Source organism: Loxodonta africana, chromosome 25 (genome assembly GCF_030014295.1).
Source record: "Loxodonta africana isolate mLoxAfr1 chromosome 25, mLoxAfr1.hap2, whole genome shotgun sequence".
Classification (NCBI taxonomy): Eukaryota; Metazoa; Chordata; class Mammalia; order Proboscidea; family Elephantidae; genus Loxodonta; species Loxodonta africana.
In genome coordinates, this window is record NC_087366.1 from 56,119,871 (window position 1) to 56,145,241 (window position 25,371).

At 38.5% G+C, this 25,371-nt stretch overlaps 1 protein-coding gene across 1 annotated transcript in view; it reads right to left on the reverse strand.

Moving 5' to 3' along the window:
* IARS2 (isoleucyl-tRNA synthetase 2, mitochondrial) overlaps positions 1-25,371 on the reverse strand; it is a 59,644-nt gene that overhangs the window by 13,250 nt on the left and 21,023 nt on the right. The window contains exons 12-19 of the mRNA XM_003419881.3: positions 24,520-24,680; positions 9,075-9,177; positions 8,161-8,254; positions 3,710-3,818; positions 2,687-2,789; positions 1,684-1,809; positions 992-1,123; positions 107-213 (exon numbers count right to left, since the gene is read on the reverse strand). Coding sequence (XP_003419929.1) covers positions 107-213; positions 992-1,123; positions 1,684-1,809; positions 2,687-2,789; positions 3,710-3,818; positions 8,161-8,254; positions 9,075-9,177; positions 24,520-24,680 — 935 coding nt within the window. The remainder of the gene's footprint in view (positions 1-106; positions 214-991; positions 1,124-1,683; positions 1,810-2,686; positions 2,790-3,709; positions 3,819-8,160; positions 8,255-9,074; positions 9,178-24,519; positions 24,681-25,371) is intronic.

Sequence of the window (25,371 nt, forward strand, 5' to 3'; positions counted from 1 at the left end):
CTACACCACGCTGCCACCTGGCTAACCCGTGTCCCCAGTATTTGCGAGGCATAGAGTACATACTCAAGACATGTCTGTTGTGTGTTTTAATATTCAGCATACATACCTATCTTTGACGACGCTGAAATAGAAGTTAGAGAGTTCTCTAGTATAAAATGCTTGTAACAGCCGGACAACTTTTCCAAAATCGTATTGTTTATACGACTCAGTAATCTAGGGCACAAAGGCAAAACACGTTAGGAAGGCAGGCTAAGCAGGTGAAAATGCGTCATCGTGAGCAAAATAAGTTCCTTTAAGAATGTGTTTCAAAGGCAGTCAAATTCCGAGCGTGTGATACGCAAGGTTCTTGAGAATCCTCTAACGGTCGCTTCTGGCTAACGCACTGGACTACTAACACCCATCAAAGGAGAGGGTAAGGTTTTAGGCGATGAAGTCACACTGTTTTAGAACTCCAGAACAATTCACTAACGCCTCCTCATCCGTGCCTAAAAAGTAAAGCTGGGCGGAAATTTGTGTGTGACCCTTTGAGTTAGGAGTACACTGAAGTAACCACACTCCTAATTTTGAGAAAACACAAATTATTTGTGTTTATATTAAAATACACGAATATCTTAGAAGAAATATACAAGTAGTCATTTCACTTATTTCTTTATTGTGAGGGGTACAGCTGCAGACGGACAGAATGCAGCTCTAACTACCTTGTTCCTTCCTATAGGACAAACAGACAAAGCTGATCCTGAGAGAAAACTCTGGTCTGAGGGGAAGCCTGGGCCTATTGTTGCCATGGGATTTCTCTGATCTTTTGGGAGCCTAGGAAAGAAATTTCAGCACTTCATCATACCTAAGGTCTACCACAGTCTTGCAAGTGTGGGATTTATCAAGTTAATTTTTCTCGTTGCTATAGTTACTGTTTCTAGCAAGGTTTATTCTCCTCTTGTGAAACTAAAATGTTAACATACAACAGTGCAAAAGTGTACGGATTCACACTCACCTTGTTTGCGAAGCCCTGCAGTAAGTGCAGCATATACTGGTCCAGGACATACATGTCTTTGGTGGGAATGGAATCTGTCTCGGGGTTGAAACCTGACAAATTTCCCAAAAGAAAGCGGAGTGTATTCCTAAGCTATTCATATTGAAAAAAAAAAGTACATAATAAGAAAAAATACCAGGCCTTCAATTTTCACTGAAAAGTTACTTTACTTCGTAATTACATTTCATTCCATGCGTGTCACTTTGTTAACGTGGTATTTTTCTACTATGTCACTCCTAAACAAGACTGCAAATGCCAAGAACAACTACGACAACAACAACAAAAAAGACTGGATTTTCATTATGTTTTATATAACCTTAGGCAAATAGTGCTCAGTGGTCCAGTTTATACATTTGTCTAGGTAAGAATAATGTTATTTTTACCTACTTTACAGATGACAATAAAGACAAACTGAATAAATGTGAAAGGTCACAAAGCACATACAAAGTATAACGCAGCGTACAAAATTACGTTATTAGTATTCCTAGCCATGTTTTTAAATAAATTAGTACAGGATATTTTAAAATGCTCCCAACAAGTGGAGAACTCATTTTCATTCACTTTTGCAGTTCCAAAAGTGTGGCTAGTTTGTTTGTTTTACAATGGTTTGGTAAACTTTCCATTCAAAAAACAGGAGGAATAATGACTCTGACCTTGTTAATATCATCTCTGGCGGCATTAAGTGCAGAAGGACCAATTGTCACTTCAGTGAGGACATTGGACTCAGCCACCCACCAGCGAAGGACATCAGCACCATAAGGTGGCTCTTTGCTTTCATCCTTTTCATTGAGAAAAAGCACATCAACAGAATGGTTTTCAATTCCAGTTAGTTGAACAAATGTTTTATGTTCCTATTCAGGAATGTTTGGACCCAGAATTTAAATCTAAAATATACCAGCACTGTAATGACATAAGGCTACCAATCCCAGCCATCAGGCTGCATCTAAAAACAACAAAACTGGCAGAGAAGAGGAGATGCTCCGCAGGCGGTTCAGTGCAAGGATGTCACCACCCACGTCTGCCCTGTTGGTCTGTATGTGTCTATTACAGCTGCTGGCTAGACACAGAGCTGTGCCCTGGATTTCCATCTGGCAGGGCTGGCAGCTGTTCCCTTGCGGTATTCCCCAGTCCCTGTCACAATGATTACAGGACATTAGGAGGGCAGTGAAAAGCCAAAGGACTAAAATAATAGATGTGTGATTTCTTTTATAAAAGCAACTCCTAAATAAACCAAGTCATCAGCAACCCCAGATTCAGTGTTTCTTTACAACCTGCTTCAAGGTGTGTGCGTTTCTAGAAGGTAAATATGAAACCTGCACTTGGAAGTCACAGTTTCATTTTTTTCTTACACTGTTTTGATTTAACTGTAAAATTACAGTTTCTACGTTTTTTACTTATAAAGTTCAGAAAATTAAAAATGAAACAGCATGGTTCAAGACCTAACTAGTCAGGCCTGAAATGAGTCATAATCCCAGCTCATCTCTTTTTTCATTAAAATCATGTACAATTTAAGAGTCTCGATTTAAACCATGGTAAGCATCCTCTATTAACATAAAAGGCTTTTCTTTCCGATGAAGTAAGTATGTTACTGGGGCTTTGGGTGCACCCTTAAGAGCCTTAAAGCAAAAAGGAGATGAGTTTTTAGGGAACACCTACTTGTCCTCCATTGACGACGACATCAGGGTTAACAGCATTCCCCAGAGACTTGGACATCTTTTCTCCCTTTTCCCCAAGGGTAAATCCATGAACCATCACGGTCCTGAGAAGACAAATCAGCCACTTTAAAGAAGGCAGTCACAGTGATCTTCCTGAAGATGGTTTATAGCTTAAAAAGATGATACTGATTTGGCACAAACTAGGATTTTTCTTGAAAGGTTACAGACGAGCGCATTTCTCGGAAGGCTAATTCTCAGCAGACCGTGTACCATGACCAGTAAATAGTTACACTCTCCACTACACACAGAAGAACCTGATATGTTTTCATTCATCGAACAAATAATTGCCTGACACCTATTATGTACTGATTCCGTCATTAAAACTAATTAGAAAAGTATGTCTTTATTACCTCATAATTATCATCAGAAATATAATTTGAGGAAAACAGTATCTACTGGTTTTTAAAAGCATGTTACACAAGAAATATAAACACGTAAATTGTTCTGGGGTGGGTTTTCATCCTGATCGCCAAAATCATCTATTTAAGAATCTGATTAGGACTTTGTCCACAATTTAACAAGATAAAGCAAAAATTTATAACTAAATAGAATCCCTAATTTAATAAAATTCACCAAAGGACTGTATTGGTTCATTCATCACTTGTGAGCATTACAAATAAATATAAGGGCATTTGAGCTCAGGCTGTCTTCTCTCAACCTGGAATATCCTCCCTGAAACTCCTCCTAGTCAAGTCTTAATGTATATTAAGATATAGCTCTACACAGGTTTCCCCAACTGTTACAGTCAATGCTGACTGTATCTCTTTTAGGAATTATGACCTTATGATTGTAGCTCACAGTGATAAGACTTCTCTGCATTGTTTTCTACTTTTTTTTAACCTCAAACTCTTACTTCTCTGATAAGACTGTAAGCTAATTAAAGGTAATCTTTTATCATATGCATTATGATAGCAAGTACTCAGCAAAGTATGCTGACTTGTTTAGCTAAGGTGAGAATACTTACTTATAAGGCGCTTTTTTCCTTGCTGCCACACTGGTTAATAAAGAAGACTGAAACCAACCCCCAAGCTGGTCTTTTCCTTCCAAGTATAAATCTGCTCTTTGATCAGTACCTCAAAAATAAACATAAAAAAATCCAGAAATTTGAGTTAATTAAAATAGGGAAATAAAAATGAGTACATATCAAAAGCTTTAAAATAAAAAAAGTAACCATGCTATTTATTTGTTCTTCCATGCTATTCTAAAAGGCTAGATTACGTTACTGTGAGCTGTTACCCTTAATGCTATTTTATCATTCGAGGTAAACAAAATAAACCTTGGAGTATAATTTCCCAAACCATAGGTACCAAAACACTATCTAAATTAGGGTGATTCATAATATTTACCAGTATTTCCAGTTAAACCTTTTGAGAAAATAAACTGTTTTATTAATTTAACAAATATTTACTCACATCTAATAACTCTGTATAATTTGCTTAAGTCTCATGAAAATCTATAAGGTATACATTATTATTCCCATTTTACAGATGAGGAAAGAGGCACAGAGCGGTAACTGCCAAAGGCTGCGTAGACAGCAAGCAGTAGAGCTGGAATTTGAACTTAGACAATCTGGCACCATACATCATGCTCTTAACCAAGAAGTCATGCTATCTGTGTTTGATTTTGATAATGAAACAAATAAGAAAAAATAATGTCTTAGAAATTATTGTCTTCTAATTTGACAAAGAGCCACTCAAAAGATGGGCAAACGTGAAAAAGCTGTTAGTCTCAGATGTCTTAGATGCAGCAAGTATGGGAGCGACGTTAGCATTCAACAGTTACTATTATCTGAGATAATGGCACCATCTGACAAATACCAAAAGTAACAATTACTTCAGGCAAAAATCGCCAAGGACGAAGAGATAACCTGGAGAATGGTAGTAAACATTTGGGAACCATACACTTGATAAGAGTTTAATATCTAGAATATATAAAGAACTCCTATAACTCAACAACAGTATGTCAAACCAACTAAAAAATGGGCAAAGGACTTTGAACAGACATTTTTCCAAAGAAGATATACTAATGGCCAGTAAGCTCTGAAAAGATGTTCTAGGTGTCGTTATCATTAGGAAAATGTAAATCAGGAACCACAATGAGATATCACCTCACGCCCACTAGGATCAGAAAAACTGCAGCCAGCAAGTGTTGGCGAGGATGTGGAAAAACTGGAACTCTTATGCACTGCTGGTGGGAATGTAAAGTGGTGCAGCCACTATGCAAACAGCTGGGATTCCCTAAATGTCACACACAGAATCACCATATGACCCAGCAACCCACTCCGAGGTATATATCCAAGAGACTTGAAAGCAGGGACTCAAACAGATGTAAGTATATCGACATTCCCTTTACAAGAGCCAAAAGGTGGCAACAACCCAAGTGTGCCTCAATAAATGAATGGATAAACAAAATGTGGTACATCCGTACCATGGAATATTACTCAGCCATTAAAAGGAATAAAGTTCTGATACATGCTACAACACGGACCCTGAAAACATGATGCTGAGTGAAGTGAGTCCGACACAAAAGGACCAGTACTGTATGGCCCCATGTATATGAGATATCTGGACTAGGCAAACGCACAGACGAAAGTTTATTAGTGATCTCCAAGGGCTGGGGGGAGGAGAGAATGGGGGTTACTGCTGAAAGGGTACCCAGTTTCTGTTTGAGGTGATATAAACAAAACTTTTGAAAATAGACAGTGGTGATGGCAAAGTAATTAATGTCACTGAACAGTACACTTAAAAATGCTTAAAATGGCAAATGTTATATATGTTTTAACACAATACATTTTTCTAAAAATCAAGGAATGCTAAAAACCAAAACCAAACCCATGGCTGTTGAGTCAATTCTGACTCACAGTGACCCTACAGGACAGAGCGGAACTGCCCACAGGGTTTCACAGGCTGTAATCTTTATGAGAGCAGACGGCCACGTTTTTCTCCCATGAAGCGGCTGGTGGATTTGAACCGCTGACCTTTTGGTTAGCAGCTGAGTGCTTTCACCACTGTGCCACCGGAGCTCCTCCAAGGAATGCTAGACTAGTAGGTGAAAGGCTGAGGAGAAAACAGGCTATTTCCACCGTCTCAGGGTATCTTGCTACAAGGCTTATTAGTAACAATTCCTGGGCAGGGGGAGTAACTTTACTATGGAGAAAACTGGAAGACACACCTTAGCCATGCAACCCACGTTCAAACACAACAGGACAGACGGACACTATGTGCCTTCTGACACAATGCACTGAAAAAGACACGGTCCCACATCTGCAGTATTCCTCCAAAATATATGTGACCTGCATCTAATCAGGAGGACAGAGAACACAAACCCAAACTGAGGGACAACCTACAAGATAAACAACCTGTGCCGTCCCAAACGCTGAGGTCATGAGAGACAAAGACAGAACGAGGGCACTAAAGTGACTGACGTGACAGCTCAGTGCAACGTGTGATCCCAGATTAGATCCTGGACCTTTTTTTTTTTCCTTTCCCCATAAAATATGCCACTGGGACAACTGGTAAAATTTGAATAAGATCTGTAGATAGGTAAGAACATGGAATCAATTTTAACTTTCAGATTTTGATTATTTGTGCTAGTTATTGAAGAAACTGTCCATGTGAGGAAATACACAGGGACGTATTTAGGCATAAATGGGCATCATAGCTACAATTTATTCTCAAATCACACAGAAAAAGTACGCAAAGAGAGAGAACATCAAATGCGGTAATGATCTGAATGAAGGGCGTGTGATCCTCATACTATGAGACTTTTCTCTAAGTCTGAAAGTATATCAAAATAAAAAGTTTGTCCAAAAAAAAAAAAAAGCGAGGTCTTTGGGTAACAGTATTTTAAATCTGAATTCACAATTCTAAGAGGCCCCTGGGTCCCTTTTATTTGCAAAATGCTGATCTGTCCTTGTGTCAAATGTAATAATTCAGTGCTGTACTCCTTATCCGAGAAAGATCAGCGGGGTGGAGGTGGAGAGACACAATTTAAAGAACTGGATTAAACCAGTGTAAGTTCAATTCAGTTAACATTACTGAGAACTTAATATACAACATGCACTACGCCAGACACTGGGGAAAAACAGTGAAGAAGGCTGGTATCTGCGGTCCTGGAGCTGATATCCAGTTGGGCAGACTTTATGATAAACACGAGTTAACTGTGGTAAGTGTTACCAAGAGGAAAAGACAGGGTTTAACATGGTCAGTATGGTCTGGAAAGTCAAAGATAATAAACAAATGTAAATGCCTGGCAAAGGGAATCCATGTTTCAGCGTCCACACCTGGAAGGCTACATCCATATCCTGCCCTTCCTCTTCCTCTTCTAACCTGCAGCCCTTCATACATAACCAGTTAAAACTTCTATGACGCCAGTACTCAAGCCTCATCCTACCCTCAAAGTGTTAACTTCCTACTAGTGACCACATTTTGGATAAAGCAACAGTCGATCTGATAATCACAGAAAACTAGCAGAGATATTTTCTGAAACGAGTAGGTAACAGAATAGCAGGAGCCACCCCTACTCCTGCTTTCATTTCTTTGAAAAGTGCCTACTTCTAGTCTAGTGAAAAGATCACTGATAGTACATAACCATGGATTCCAGCTAAAGTTTGATCAGCTTTGAAATCCTGGTGGAAACATTGTTTCCAAGCCTTGATTAGCCCACCTATAACACAAGGGCTTAGATCATCTCTGAGATCTTTGCCAGGTCTACAATTTTATAATTTTAAGAAAAGCTGGTTGTCGCCTAAGGACCTTCTCACAATAAGAGCACTCTGATGACGGCAGGGGCTGGATTCAGACTGCCTAGGTTCAAACCCTGACTGTAGCACTTACGAGCTGTGGGGACTTAGGCAAGTAGTTTACCCTTTCCAATGTTTCCATTTCTTCTTCAGTAAAATGGGGATGATAACTGTATCTACCTACCCACAGGGTAGTTGCAGAGATTAAAGAATTAATACAGGACAATGCTCAGACCATGCTCAGACCATAATAATGCTTAATCTGAGATTAACCAAGCTATGTGATCATCACCTAATTGGCTCTGATTCAATCTTATTCCTCTTCTGAAAAATGATAGGTCAGGCTAGTGATTTTCAAACTTTGTTTTATAAAACTGGATGCCTTGGGGACTGCCAAGGGGGCCAAGAGAATGAACTGTTTAAGAGGAGGGAGGAAATTTCCATTTTTATCAATCTTACATATTGTGGTTTAAATAAAACCTCAAAAAAAAAAAAAAAAAAGTTTGGGCATCACTGGATTAGAGGGTCATCAAGGGTCCTTCCAGGACTAAAATCATATTGTAGCAGGAAATCGTCTTCCAGATAAAGCGAGGACATGAGTACCTAATTATAAATCTCTTCTAAATGACATTCTATGTTTTCAAAACTTCTAATATAACCTATTAGAAAATTACCTGGAAGAACATGAGACCATGAAGTTCCACTATCAAACCAGATGTCCAAAATATCCTGACCTGGTACATATTCCAAGGCATCAGGACCACCGACCTAATCAGATAATGTAATAGCATTTTTAATTACACAAAAATCGCAACATATGTAGTAGATACCAAAAAAAGTCTTAAAGCACGTGAAAATCTTTCACAACTGCCTCCACTTGTGTATCAAAGTGACTACGGTCACAGGAATTATTCTCTCGTGATTTTAACAGTCTCGTAAACCATTATGTTTTCATCACAAGTGCTGTGGTTAGCAGCTGTCACGTCAGCCCCGGGCTCATGGTAAACCTGTGCACGACGGGATGAAATGCTGCCAGGTCCTCTGTCACCCTCACGATGGGCTGCAGATCAGACCGCTGTGACCCGCAGGGTTTTCACTGGCTGTTTTTTTTCGGAAGTAGATCTCCAGGCCTCTCCTCCTAGTCCGTCTTCATCTGGAAGCTCTGCTGAAACCTGTCCAGCTTCATCACGTGCAAACCTCCACTGACGGATGGGTGGTGGCTACGCATGAGGTACGCTGGCTGAGCACTGAGCCCCCGTCTCCCACACGGAAGGCAGGTATTCTACCACTGAACCACCAATGCCCTCACAGCCACAATTACGTCAGCTTAATCAACCGAATCTGTCAAAATCAATCTCGGCCCTTGATGAGATTATCAATCTCAGCCCTCGACAAGATGACAAAGACCGTCACAATTCACTGCTACATTAAGTACTATGCCCATTTTCAAACTGTACTGACATCATTTCTAGTGAATAAATTCATTAGCTTTACATGATAATACCTTTTAAATCCCAAGGATTTCACATGCTGTCATTAAGTCACACAGTACACGCACGAAGGCTGTTAAATACAAAGAGAACCTTACCTGAGAGAAGACTTCTTTTGGAAGAAGCTGTTCAGTGGGAAGAGTCCACCAAATATCACTGCCATGTTGTTCCACTAGTTTAATAATATGCTCAATGGTTTGGCTATTTTAGGGAGTAAAGACAGAATTATGCAATTAACTATTGTAACTAATACCAATTTAAACAGTGACAATATTTTCAACAAGGCTGTCAAATCCATTCAGAGGAGAAGAACAGTCTCTTCAACAAAGGATTATGGACCAACTGGATTTCCACATGTCAAAGAATGATGTTGGACCCTGACCTCATACTACACATAAAAATTAACTCAAAAAAATCAACCCCCTAAATATAAGGAATAAAACTTTCAGAAGAAAACACAGGGGCAAATTTTTATGACCCTGGATTAGCAATGGATTCTAAGAAACCAAAAGCATGAGCAACAAAAGAAAAAACAGAGAAACTGAACTTCATCAAAATCAAAGTTTTGAGAATCAAAGGATAATATTAAAAAAGTGAAAAGACAATATACAGAATGAGAAAAAATACTTGAAGTCATATACCTGGTAAGGATTTAATATTCAAATGTATAAGAACTCCTAAAACTCAACAAAACAAACCAATTAAAAAATGTACAAAGGACTTTAACAGACACTTCTCCGCAGAAGATATACAAGTGGCCAATAAACACATGAAAGGATGCTTGGAATCATTTTCCACAAGGGAAATCAAGTCAAAACCACAGGAGATATCACTTCATATACACTTAGATGGCTATTATCACACACATACAAAGGAAAACAACAAGTATCAGGCAGGAGACGGAGAAACTGGAACCCTTGTATATTGCTAGACTATAAAATAACGTGGCTGCTGTGGAAAACACTTTGGCAATTCCTCAAATGTGAAACACAGAATTACCATACAACTCAGCAATTCCATTCCTAGGTATATACGCAGAACTGAAAGCAAGAGCTCAACCAGGTCCGTGTACACCAATGTTTATAGCAGCATTATTCACTATAGCCAAAAAGTATACCTCAACAGAAGAATGGATAAGCAAAATGTGGTATATACACACAATGGAGTATTATTCAGCCATAAAGAGAACTAAAGTTCTGATATGCTGTATTTTTACACAAATAATGTGCCCTTCTGCGTTTGTTGGCGGGCCTTGCCCTCCCGCCCTGCGAGGCACCCTCACAAGTGCCACCATGCCAATCCTCTTCCACATGTTGTTGTTAAAAAAAAGTAGCATAGCGTGCTTATGAAAATACCCTGCGAGGGGAGGGCACAGCTGGCAAACAAACGCAGGAGGTGCGCGTTATCTGCGTAAATACAGTGTGCTACAACATATATGAACCTTGAAAACACTATCCTAAGTGAAATAAGACAGACACGAAGGTACAAATAGTGTACGATTCCACTTATGTGAAATATCTAGAGGCAGAAAGATTAAGAGGTTACCAGAGGCTGAGGCGAGAGGGAGTTACTGCTTATTGAGTACAGAGTTTCTCTTTGGGGTGACAAAAAAGGTCTGGAATAGTCGCAACGGTTGCGGAAGATTTTTAATGTAATTACTGCCAATGAATTGTATACATTAAAATGATTAAAATAACAAACTTTGTTTTATATCTATATTTCCCATAATTAAAAAAAAAAAGAGAGTGATACATGATACATAGTTCCTATTGCAGCCCTGACCTTTCCCCCAAACTTTAGTGGTTTAGCCTCGATTACCTGCTTGCCTGGCTGTTGTCATCTCAGCTTCAATATTAAATAAAATAGATTATATCTGCCTCTTAAAAAAAACTTCTCCTGATGTCCCTATTTCAGTTATTGATTTCCCTATTTCTATCAATCTATTTTCCATCCAGGTACCTGCACTCAAAACTTCCTAATTATCTCCCCATCTCAATTTCTACCCAAACTAAGCCAACATGTTCTGTCAGTTCAACTGTGAAATGTCACTCAAATTTGTCCCTTTATCTCAATGACAATGTATTAGCCCAAACTCATCACCTAAATACTAAATTGCTGCAATGGTCTGATTTTCCCCCCACTCTCATCCCTTTAATTTACATTTCACGCCGTTTTTATCACACCAATCCCCTGCTCAAAAACTTCCAATGGCCCCCTCACTGTTTACAGGACTAAGTCCAAACCCACATGCCTAAGATGCAATGCCACACTAGAGCATGGACTTCAACAACAGATATCTGGGTTTATGTTCTGACTCTGCCACTTTTTAGATACATGACCATGCACAAGTGCCAACACTTGTCTGAGTCTTGGTTGCCCCATCCAAAAACTACTTATTCAGCAGATCCAAGATTAACCCAGATCCAAGACCCAAGCAATTCAGATTCTAGGCACTGGGAATACAGCAGATAACAAAACAAGAATCCTGCCCCAATGGAACTTACATTTCAGTGATCCTTCCCTCGGAACTGTTGAGAACTAAATGAGAATACACACGTAGTACTTAGGACAGTGCCTAACACACAACAGAAGCTCAATAAATGTTACCAAATGAATATTAAAACTGGTCATACAGTTATAAATGATTTTCAAATTAAACTGAAGAAAAATTTATACTGAAAGTTTCTCATGAGAATAGCGTACTTTTATGGCCCTTGGACATCCTTTTAACCTAATACTGAAGTCGCTCCTGAGCTTCACCCTTCAGCCAAAGATTAGACAAGCCCATAAAACAAACAGTAATACACACAGCTCAACCACCTATACGAAACTAAATGGGCACAGCAGCCCAGGGGCAAGGACGAGAAGGCAGGAGGGGACAGGAAGGCCGGACAAATGGAAACGGGGAACCCAAGGTCAAGAAGGGGAAAGTGCCGACAGGTCACAGGGCTGGCAACCGATGTCACAAACAACACGTGTATTAATTATTTAATGAGAAACTAATTTGCTCTGTAAACCTTCATCTAAAGCACAATTAAAAAAAGAACGACAAAAATACATACTTTTAATTTATCATACTATGTGATTTATCAGAGCTTTTTTTTTTTTGTTAACATTACAACTTCCTCCAGTACTTGCTTTACATTAAGAAGCAGTTGATACACCGGTCGAGAGCACGGACCCTGGAGCGAGACAGCTTTGCTTTAATTCCTGGCCCTACTACTTACTGGCTGTGTGACCCTGGGCGAGGCACTCAGGATCTCTGCACCTCAGTTTCCTCGTCTGCAAAATGGAGATAACAGTATCCCTCAGAGGGTTATTATTAACTAACCTAAAATATATAAAATGCTTTTTAGAACAATGTCTGGCACATGTTAAAACCTATTATGTAAGCATTAGCTATTAATTCAAACTCAGTCTCTGAAGTTAGGTAAATTTTTTTATTATTGTCTTTAATTGTGCTTTAGGTGGAAGTTCACAGAGCAAATTAGTTTCTCATTAAATAATTTATACACAAATTGTTTTGTGACACTGGTTGCCAACCCCATGACGTGTCAACACTTTCCCCTCCTCCACTCCGGGGTTCCCTGTTCCATTTGCACAGTTTTCCTGTCCCTTCCTGCCTTCCCGTCTTTGGGGCTGGTGTGCCCATCTAGCCTCATATGCATGACTGAACTACGAAGCACGTCCCTCACATGTGTTATTGCTGGCCCGCCCGATAGACCTGTCTAATCTTTGGCTGAAGGGTGACTTCAGTGCTGAGTTAAAAGGTTGTCGGGGGCTATACTCTTGGGCTCTCTCCAGACTCTGTCAGACCAGCAAGTCTGATCTTTTTTCGTGAATTTGAATTTTGTTCTACATTTTTCTCCGGTTCTGTTCAGGCCCTCTATTGTGATCCTTGCCAGAGCAAAATGAAGTTAGGTAAATTTAGATGGAGTTAATTTTTTCCTAACAAATTGTGAAAACACACATCCATATTAATATTTAAAGATTACAGATACATGCTAAAGCCAAGATTTGAACTGTCCTCTCTTCTACCACATTCCATTAACTCAAGTAACTAAGAATTAACTCTAGGTCCATGAGAGCCAATGGAAATGGAGGGGGTCCTGGAAAGACGGTAAGTTTTTCATCTACATCTGCTCTATAATAATCATGACTATGTAGGGCAAATCATTTAACTTCCTGGGTCTGAAAATTCACAGATAAAGTGAATTATTCTCAAAAAATGTGTGGGAAGCAAAAGTCAAATGATTAATAAAAATGAAATACGCTCTACAAATTAAAACTTCAAAAGCAATGTATCAGTAAGTTGGTATACCATGAAGACGGAATGGAAAAGCATATAACGCTACCAGCATCTCCTCTGAAGAAATCATAAAAAGGTAAAGTGGACACGGTCCGTATTTCTAAGACAGTCACTCACCCTCGATGAACTTCAACTGTGAAGACAAACATGTGATACGAGACCATAAAAGCTCTGTGCAATGATTACCTGCTTATATGACCATGATATTTAGTTAAATATTACTTCTGGTGTATTTTACACAGAACACTTTATCAGTTAAGAAACGATGAATACACTAGAATAGAAAAAGCTGAATAAACCTAATGTTATTACCCAACAAGAACAAGTTTTTAAAGAGAGAGAGGGAGAGAGTAGAGCTCATTTACACACACAGTTACCGTGGGTGTGCGGTTCACACCAGTTACAAAATTTTCATCAAAAACACTGATTCCAAAAATGTGTATCATTTTGCCTTTATTTTTTTTACAATGTTATCATTAGATCAGTGACTTCAGGTAAACAGTAAAATAAAACTACAACAGTTTAAACTCAACTGTATTGGAAATAAACAGATAAAATAAATACAGCAACAAAAGCAAGTGGTTAAAATTTCGTATTAATTTAGAAAATAAGATAGAGATGTTAATGTTATTATTAATCAAAATAAAAGCATTTTTGTCTATGCCAGACATTAGACTTTTCAAAGCACTTTACAAGTGCTCTCTAATTGGATTCACAGAATACATACTTTGTAGCTCTTGACAGGTAACAGACTGCCTTCAAAAAACCAAACCAAACCTGCTGCCATAGTCGATTCGGACTCATAGCAGCCCCACAGGACACTGCAGGACTGCCCTGTGGGGTTTCCAAGGGGGGGCTAGTGGATTCGAACTGCTGACCTTTTGGTTAGCAGCCGAGCTCTTAAAACACTATGCCAGCAGGGCCCTCTCTGTCTCAGGAATCCTTAAACCATGAGCCTGAACAAGTAACAGCATGAGAACCAGGCCTTGAAATTATGTCTCCAAAAATCATACTTGATACTATTTTTACTTGTTTTTGCCTAATTCATCTATAAAGACAACCACTGTAATTGTGAACTGGCACTCCTATTTCTGGGGTTTGCCAAGCAATGGCAAAAAGATCCTTATTACTTATACATATAATTAAAACTATAAACCGGAGATGAAGTCGGGTAACTAGAGACTGTCAGGAGATTAGCGTGTTGACAGACCACAGCACTAAGTCCAAAGGCCAGATACTACCTTGTAGAGTGATAAGAATAATTCACATTATTTTTCTGAACTTCAGTTTCTATGAACACCGAGAAAAGCTATGAGAAAGAAAGGTTACATGAAAAATTTTGTTCTTAAAAAAAAAAAAAAGACAGAAAAAGAAAAGCTCCAATGTCAGTCAGGAACCTTGCAACTTATATATATAAAAAAAAAAATGTATCTTGTCAGAGTATTCAATTCAACCCTAGTAAGACTGTGCTGTTTTGTATCCTTATGTGACAGATAATTCAATGAAACTTTAAAATTATATTTTAGGTATTACTTATGTAACTATGCTCAAATACATTACTGAGTCTATAATTACAAATACCAAAGAGAGGCGGAGCCAAGATGGTGGCTTAGTCAGACACACCATGCCATCCCTCTACAGCAAAGATCCGAGAAACCAAGTGAAACAGGTGCAGGTAACAATTCTGGAACCCTGAACATCAAAAAGAAAGGATAAAGAATTGAATCAAACACCAACTGGAAGTAAAAATTGAACAAACACATTGAATGAGGAGTAACATGGAGTGGAGAGGATCTGCCAGCCATCCCAGCTCAACGAGGCCCATCTTGAGATAAAGCCAATAACGACCATGGGTGAGGAGCACGGAAAGTAACTTCACGACATTCCCATAAGAGACAGAGAAACTGTACAGACACACCTGGAGAGAAGCAAGGTAAGTGGCTCATGACCAAGATCTGAGGAGGGAAAACACAGAAAAGAGGGCAAAAACTCCAGGAATCTTGCTGTCCACAGGGTAGGTAGGGGGCCAGGATCCAGAGTCAAGTGTACTCACGAGAGGTGGTCCTGGACCTCTGGGGTGAGTGACATGCATGCGGCAGTAGATCTGTGGAGTAATGGAAGGAGGGTTCCCCATCCGACCCACTCCGGGCAGCCTCTGTCCTCACTTGACTGGGGGCAGGTCCTGACTGCTGGCTGCAGTGGACAGGAAGGGCCGGGGCACTCCAGTCTGTTAGCTGAAGGGGCACACTCTACTTCCTCCTGCCCTCACAATTGGAAGCAGCAGAGGGTCCCATTCCCAGCCACCCTGCCTAAGTGGGGACCATAACACGAGCTCCCTCTCTCAGTCCCGTCCAATACCCCCCTCTGCCCATTCTAACAGCACTGAAAAGAGAAGCAGACAGTTCCACGATAATAGCAGGGGGCTTTAATACACCACTTTTGAAGAAAGAAAGAACTGGAAAGAAACTCAGCAAAAGTACGGATGACCTAAACATCACAATCGACCACCTCACAGACATGTATAAAACACTCCACCTGACAGCAGCACAGGACACATTCTTCTCCAACTGACATAGACCATTCTCCAGAACAGACATTTTTTAAGCCACAATGAATTCAAAAGCATCAACACAGTACAAAGCATCTCTGATCACAATGCTATAAATCAGAAACGAACAACGGGAAGAACAAGGAAAAAAAAAAAAACTACATGGCAACTGGAAAACACTTTGCTTAAAAACTACTGGGTAATAGATGAAATTTAAAATTAAATTAAAAAAATTTCTAGAATCAAATGAGAATGAAAGCACAACATACCAAAATCTTTGGGACACAGCAAAAGCAGTACTCAGGGGTCAATTTATAGCAATAAACATAGATATCAAAAAAGAAAGAACCAAAATCAAGATGTTAACACTACAATTCAATCAAATAGAAAACAGCAGCAAAAGAAGCCCACAGCCACAAGAATAAAGGAAATAATAAAGATTAGAGCAGAAATAAATGAATCAGAAAATAGAAAAACAATCAAAAGAATCAACAAGACTACAAATTGGTTCTTTTAAAAGATCAATAAAATCAACAAACCACTGGCCAAATTGACAAAAGAGAAGATGCAAATAACACAAATAAGAAATGAGTGATGTTACAACAGAACCAACTGTAATAAAAAGGATTTTAACAGATTATTACAAAAATGATACTCCAACAAATTTGAAAACTTAGAAGAAATTGACAAATTTCTAGAAATACACTACCTAGTCAAACAAACAAAAGCCGAGGTAGAAAATCTGAACAGACCCATAACAAAAGAGGAAATGGAAGAAGTCATAAAAAAAAAACTCCCAACAAAAAAAAGCCCCGGCCAGGCCAGACAGCTTTACAGGAGAATTCTACCTAACATTCAGAGAAGAGTTGACACCACTACTACCAGAAGTATTCCAGAACACAGAAAAAGAAAGAATGCTCCTGAATTCACCCTATAAAGCCAGTGTAACCCTGATACCAAAGTCAGGCAAGGACACCACTAAAAAAGGAAATTACAGACCAATGTCCTTTATGACTACAAAGGTAAAAATTCTCAACAAAATTCTAGCCAACAGAATTCAACAGCGTATCAAAAATATAATACATCATGACCAAGTGGGCTTCATACAAGGCATGCAAGGATGGTTCAACATCAGAAAACCAATCAATGTAATCCACCACACAGATAAATGACAAGAATAGCATGATGATCTCAATCGATGCAGAAAGATCATTTGAAAAATCCAGCATCCATGCCTGAGAAAAACTCTCAATAAAATAGGAATAGAAAGAAAATTCCTCAACATAATTAAGGGCATATATACAACCAACAGCCAACATTATTCTCAATGGAAAGAGACTGAAAGCATTCCCCTTGAGAATGGGAACCAGACAAGGATGCTCTCTTTCACCACTCTTATTCAATATTGTACTAGAAGTCCTAGCTAGAGCAATAAGGCAAGAAGGGAAATAAAGGGCATACAAACTGTTAGGGACTATCCCTATTTGCAGATGACATGATTATACACATAGAAAATCCCAGAGGCTTCACAAGAAAGCTGCTGGAACTAATAGAAGGGATTCAGCAAAGTGGTACGGTGCAAAGTCAACGTACAAAAATACAAAAATCAGTCAGATTCCTCTACACTAACAAAGAGAACTTCGATAAGGAAATCAGGAAAACTATACCATTTACAATAGCACCCCAAAAGATAAAATGCTTAGGGATAAATCTAACTAAGGACATAAAAGACTTATACAAAAATAACTACGAAACACTACTGCAAGAAGCCAAGAGACCTACATAAATGGGAAAACATGCCACACTTATGGTTAGGAAGACTTAACACTGTGAAAATATCAATACTACTAAAAAAAAAAAAATTTTTTTTTCAATGCGATATACAAATATAGTGCAATCCTGATCCAAATTCCAACAACATTCTTTAGTGAGTTGGAAGAACTAATCACCAACTTTATATGGAAAGGAATGAGATCCCCGGATAAGCAAAGCATTACTGATGAGGAAGAACAAAAGTAGGCGGCCTCACACTCCCCAATCTCAGAACCCAGTACACAGACACAGTAGGCAAAACCACATGGTAGTGGTACAATGACAGATGCAGACCAATGGAACAGAATTGAGAACTCAGAGTAAATCCAACCACCTATGGACAGCTGATTTTTGACAAAAGGTTGAAGTCCCTTAAATGGGAAGAGAAAATTTCTTTAACAAATGGTGCTGGCAAAACTGGATATCCATTTGCACAAAAATGAAAGAAAATCCATACCTTACACCATACACAAACACTAACTCAAAAATGGATCAAAGACCTAAATGTAAAACCTAAAACTGTAGAGATCACGGAAGAAAGAATAGGGACAATGCCAAGGGTTCTAATAGACGGCATAAATAGAATACCAAACATAACTAAAAATGCATAAACAGCAGAAGATAAACTAGATAACTGGGGTCGCCTAAAAATTAAACACTTAATCAAAAGTCTTCACCAAAAGTATAAAAAGAGAATCCACGGGCTGGGAATAGAATTTTGGCTACGACATATCCGAGATGGGTGTAATCTCCAAAATACATAGAAAACCTCAACACCTAAATAACGAAAAGACAAACAACCCAATTAAAAAACGGGCAACCACAACCGATGACTGCCCTGACAGGGAGCACAACAGAGAACCTCTGAGGGAGCAGGAGAACAGTGGGGTGCAGACCCCAAATTCTCATACAAAGACCAGAATTAATGGTCTGACTGAGACTAGAAGAATCCCGGCAGTCACGGTCCCCAAACCTTCTGTTGGCCCAGGACAGGAACCATTCCCGAAGACAACTCATCAGACATGGATTGGACTGGACAATGGGTTGGAGAAAGATGCTGATGAAGAGTGAGCTACTTGTATCAGGTGGACACTTGAGAGTATGCCAGCATCTCCTGTCTAGACGGGAGATGGGAGGGTAGAGAGGGTTAGAAACTGTCAAAATGGTCACGAAAGGAGAGACTGAAAGGAGGGAGTGGGCTGACTCATTAGCGGGAGAGTAAGTGGGAGTATGTAGTAAGGTGTATATAAGTTTACGTGTGAGAGACTGACTTGATTTGTAAACTTTCACTTAAAGCACAATAAAAATTATTAAAAAAAAAAAAATGGGCAAAAGACATAACAGGCACTTCACCAAAGGACTCATCCAGGCGGCTAACAAACTCAGGAAGAGATGCTTCACAATCATTAGCCATTAGCGATACAAATCAAAACTATAATGAGATACCATCTCACCCCAGCAATAATGGCACTGATCAAAAAAACAAAAAACAACAAATGCTGGCGAGTTTGTGGGGAGACTGGGACTCTTATACACTGCTGGTGGGAATGTAAAATGGTACAACCACTACAGAAAACGGTATGGTGCTTCCTTAAAAAACTAGAAAGAGAAATACCACATGATCCAGCAATCCCACTCCTAGGTATACATCCTAGAGAAATAAGAGCCATAACACGAACAGACATATCCACACCCATGTTCATTGCAACATTATTCAAAATAGCAAAAAGATGGAAACCTAAATACTGATCAGTGGATCAACGGATGAACTGTGTTACATACACACAACAGAATACTACATGAAGAATAATGATTAATCCATAAAACATCTTACAAAATGGATGAATCTGGAGAACATTATGCTCAGTGAAATAAGTCAATCATAAAAGGACAAACATTGTATGAGAGCACTATCACAAAAAGTCAAGAATAGGTTTATACCTGGAAAGAAACATTCTTTGATGATTACCAGGGATGGGAGGGAGAGGAAGGAGTTGTAGATGTATTAATTCTGGAAAAGAAAGGGCAATACACTATGTGGGGGAAGTCAGCATAACGTGACCGTAGCAAAGGTAGGCTCTGAGAGGTACACAAGAATAAAGAGCAACTACCGTAAATGCTGTAACATACATAATCCTGCAACAACAACAACAAACAATAATTTGTGACTAGATACATACACACACACACACAGAGTTGCCGTTGAGTCAAATTCGACTCATAGCGACCCTACAGGACAGAGAAGAACTGCCCCACAGAGCTTCCAAGGAGCGCCTGGCGGATTCAAACTGCGGACCTTTTGGTTAGCGGCTGTAGCACTTAACCACTACGCCACTGGGGTTTCCGAGTAGATACACAATATATACGGTAAATAAGTGAGGCAGGTTGTAGAGGAGTACACCTGCATACACACACAGTTACGGCTGTGGATATTTCTACACACGTATTTGTAAATGCTGCATAGATATACCTGTATACAACAGAGCACATATGGGCACAGGCACAGAAGCTACTTAGACACTGGAACTGAACTACTGGACTTGAGGGCTAAGGATCATAGTCTCGGGGGACATACAGGTCAACTGGCAAAAACACAGCTCATAATGTTCTACATCCTGGCCTGGTAAGGAGCGTCGGAGGCCTTAAAACATGGCAGAGTATTTTCAAAACAAAGTTTACAATAAAAATAAAGACACACAACCTATGAAACTCAAGTATCTATACTGGATTGCAAAATAAAGATAAATTTAATTCCCAAACAGAATCTGAAAAGATAACAATTTGGGAAAAAAATAAGTAAAGGCTGTACAAGTGCGCCAAGGACGCTCAGGGTAGGACAGCAGAAAACCAACCAACCAACCAACCTAGAACAGCGCTAAATGCCGGGCCACATTCCATCTTCAGACATAAGGACCCTGGCGGACGTTAAGAGTTAAGCTACATTTTTAATGGCTCATATTCATTCTTCCATAATTGACTTAAATTATCTCTTATTTCCTTAGAATACCAGAAGTAGACTTTTTTACAACAAAACTGGGATTGTGATATCAAAAAAAAATTTTTAAACAATTTTCCAAGCAATTCCCTGTGATATTCTGAAGATGCATATATGAAGAATGTACTGAAATATTCTTCAGAAAAAAAATACCAGATATAAGTTTAAATTTTTCTCTGGAAATTTCAGAATTCTCCCCTTTACTTTGTTAATAATAATGCATATTTAACACACAGTTAACTTGTAACCTAAAGATCACTGTAAATTACCATTGATAAAAGTGGGTGAAGCCAACTTATCACTACATAATCTACATGCTTCCTTTTAACGCTGTATTTCATAAAGCAATAAAATGCTGTACTTTACTCACGGGTCTTATCTGAACACATGCATTACGCGTCCCTTCTTAGGTTCCAATCAGGAAAACGTCACTAGGTAGTCTGAGCAACTGTAATGCCAGCCAATCATCGGAACTTTGACATCAACCAGGCTGAAAGCTTATTTAGCGTGTTATTGGAAATTAAGCAGCACTAAGATTGCTAGGAAATGAAGAAGCTGGCTGTCATTCCACGGCTGCCTGCATTCTGTCTTTATAAGCAAGATGTTAAGGACTGTAAGAAAACTTTTCTTCTGCAAGTTACTGAAATAACAATGAGGTAAGCAGCTAATACTTCATGTCTTACTTAATTTAATGATGGAACACAATGAGATTTCTGGGGGGAAATCTATTTTTAATTTAATCCTATACTTATAAAGGTGACAAAAATAATCTTGGAGAATTTTTTCTTTATTTAATGAACATTATCAAACTTTTTCGCCAAAGGCCATTATTACTTGAGCACAAATTTGAGATAGTTACAGCTAACACTCAAACTGAAAAGTCACTGCCTGTTTTTAGTAAATGTGTCCTAATTTCCAGAGGTCAGGTGCTAAGTTTCTTAAACGTATATGCTAATTATCACATTAATAGTGTGAAACTGATTACGATCATCTGAAATGACGAAAGAAATTTAACCAACAACTTCTTTTCCTTCCTACGTAGCTAACGTTTCTAATTTTATCTTTTTTATTCTAAAAATTATTTATTTTGTATTTATTAACTAGAAACAGATTCCAATCTAAATTAAAGTGGCGTTGTATTACAGATTCAGAAAATGACTAATGATGTTAAAGTCAGAAATGGAACTATTCAGAAAATACAAAGGTGACCATAAAATGCAAACGAGAACAATATTAAACACCAGAGTTTCAAATCTATCAATTTCTAAACTTACTAAGAACATGAAAAAATCAAGATTTTCTTCTGTGAAGCAAGTACACTTAGAGATTTTAATTACAGACTTTTTTCAGGAAAAGCTTAATGGAGTTATCAAATGTAACAGCAACTCCATGTGGACCAGGTACTGACTTCCAGTGGGGATGCTGTTACTTTTGATGGCTACCAATGAGCTACAACGCAAAGAAAAGTCAAGACAGATGAAAAATCATGGTTGGCTAATTCTTGTCTGATTAAGGAAGAAAAAAGGCAACCTTTCATTCTGTCTTACAAAAAAACCTGACAAATAATTAAAAATTAATATTGATTTTCTTGAATCCAAGTGGCATGCCACATACAGTAAATCAACAATGGAAGAGGAGTAGAGCCATCACTCAGAAACGGTGTACAGGAAAATGACCTATGAACTGACAGACAATATGGCTAAGTTTGTCTGTCATTTCTGTAGGCCAACATTCTGTATGTCTGCTACTTCAAAGTCAGAAATCAACTAAGACCATGCAAGCAATACAAGGCCGGCTACACAGAAAAGAACCTGTAACACACCATGTACATACATGGACTGTTAATAAAACAAATGATACCTAATGAAAATCTGCTTGTGTTTGTCTGATAAAGCTCAAAATTATTTCACCTAGCTTCCTTATCAACTGACCTATGTACCATTTTATTGTCATGATTAAACAATGGTCAATTAAACCAGGCTGCTCTAGTTACTTACATATACATATATGGTCTGCTTCAATCACTTCAAGGAAATTCCCTAAAAATATTTCTCTCTAGATACTGATGAGAATGAGAAACAACTGTGGTAGCTTTTAAACATTTCTTTAAAAGAAAACTGTCCGTTGTGGAGTTTCAAACATACTTGTACAAATTTATCTCAACAATAATCACTTTAATTCTCAACAGAGGTATTGAGGTATTAGTAGTTGACATCTCACCAAGCTCTCAATTATAAGAATGGCAGAAGCAATAATATTTAGACCAAAGAGTCTCATCTCAGCTCCCAATTGTAATAATACTGAAATAGCCTTTCAATGACTTTCAGGTCTGTAGCCTCTGGTTTCTTCTCCTAAAACACACACTTATACCTATTGAAAAGTTTATACTCCTTAACCTAGTACTCAAGACTCCCTAGAATCTGCCCCAAACCACCTTTGTTAGTGTTTTACTTTTCTCACCCACCCTACAGTCACAGTTGGTTGTTCTATCAGTTGGCATCAAGTAGATTCCGACACCAACTCACGGCCACCCACGTGTGTCAGAGTAGAGCTGTGCTCCACAGGGTTTACAATAACTGATTTTCTGGAAGTAGACAGTGAGGCCTTTCTTCCGAGGTGCCTCTGGGTAGACTCAAGCCTTCAGCCTTTTGGTTAGCTGCCAAGCACGTTAACTATTTCTACCATCCAGGGACTCCTTGGTTCTACAGATGTTATACTTTCCATGTCTAGGTCTTCAGCTCCTCCTTGTCCCTCTACTTAGAAAACACTTTCCCAATTTTCCTAATTTCCTACCTACTCCTTAGGACTCAACTCAAATGCCATATCCTCTAAAAATGAAGGAAAAATGAGCTGTTCTGTGGTTCAACGTTTGCAAGGCAGACCCTCTAGTTCTTGTCTCTGAGCCATGTTGCCATAAGGTATCACAGTCACCATGAGTAAGTGATACAACATATATTTCAAGCTGAAAAGGAACTTTCATACAAAGGATACTAAAAACCACCTAATTATGCGGTTATAGGTGATTTAAAAAAGAAAAAACAAAACAAGAAACACTTTAATCAACGTTTTTGAAAACTCCTAAGATACACATGTAATTCATAAAGCATCAGGTAAAGAAGTGCCGATAATGTTGATAAAGTAGACCCTAAAAGAGCCTCAAGGTGGGGACGTTAAAGTCCGTTTCTACAATCTCTTAAACTTCCCACTACTTGCTAGCTTCCATGCCCTCAAATTCATCACAGAATCCTCAACTGATAATATGTATAAACACTAAATATATTCAACTCTTTACTTATGCTACAGTGTAATTTAGTAAAAATCCCATTTACCAAATTAAAACAAAACTACTAAAAGAAAATGAAAACCTAGATTACATTCCTAAAAAGAATGATTAATATTCCCCTTTCAAAATCTGGTAATAACACCAACAAAATTCAAAGCCTCCCTAATTTTACAAGGAGATTAACCTGGCTACACTACCATCTCACTAAGGACTGGGATCACGTCAGTCTTCTTCACTGCAGCTATTAGTGGTTCCTCACACTAACATGTATTAAGTGCCTTCAGGTGTTTCCTGAGTGAACAAATGAAGAGCACCTACCACTTATGGAACACTGTGCTCTATTCCAGGATTTCTACATTGAGGCAGCATTCATAATAACCCTCCCATAAGCACTGGTTTTCCTATTTTACAGAAGAACAAACTGGGACTCAGAGACATTAAGTAAATCCTCAGTCTCACACTTCCCCTAAAAAATCATTATTTTCAAATATTTTATTTAATATGCATCAGAAGTTATCAATAGTCCACCATTTTTCTATTTTTGAAGAAAACGCAACTCACTTTAAAATGCTGAAAAATTTTAGGAAGAGTTCTACCTGTTTATCAAGACTTCGTCTTTTGTCTTATGAAGAAAAACAGGAATTGGAACACCCCAAGCTCTCTGTCTTGATATACACCAATAGGGTCGCCTGTCCATCATTTCGACCATGGCATTCAGTGCTGATCCAGGAATAAATTTCACCTTTTTTAACAATTCCTGCAATTGATTAACAAATCAACGGCTAGTAAAAGGAAGCAGAGAAATTTTCTAGAACTGTCACATTTTTCCTAACGCAGTTCTTTTTTTGGGATGTTTATACTCATTCACACACTCCCTCCCATCCATCAAAAAAAAAAAAAAGATTTCAAAGCAAATGAGATAAAGTAAAACAGCGCCACATTAAATAACCAATAAATAACATGCTGAGCAGACTTCACTTTGGAGGATGTGGCAAGGGGTTTTATAGCACCAAATACCTAGTGCTCTAGATCAAAGCTGGCAATAATAGGTTTGTTTAGTAGAAATATTGTACTTCATTGAATTGTGGTTAAAATCAATTCAATCTTGATTTCAATCATTTTTTTAATGCTTAAAAAATAAGCTACCAGCCTCGGATGCCAAACAAGGATTGCAACATAACTTGGTTTTACACCATATAGGCTGCAAAACAGAAAAAAAAAAAAAAAAAATCCTAAGTTATTTCCTATTACTTACCACCTCTTAGGAACCTTCCCTTACCAGCCCTCTCGCCCTAAAAAGTATAAACCACTACCATATGATTTAATTTCATTCATTTCACTGGTCAATTACCAAAAGATGAAATATACTGGCAAACTGTTGGGTACCAAAAAAACCAAACCCAAACCCACTGCCGTTGAGTCGATTCCGACTCACAGCGACCCTATAG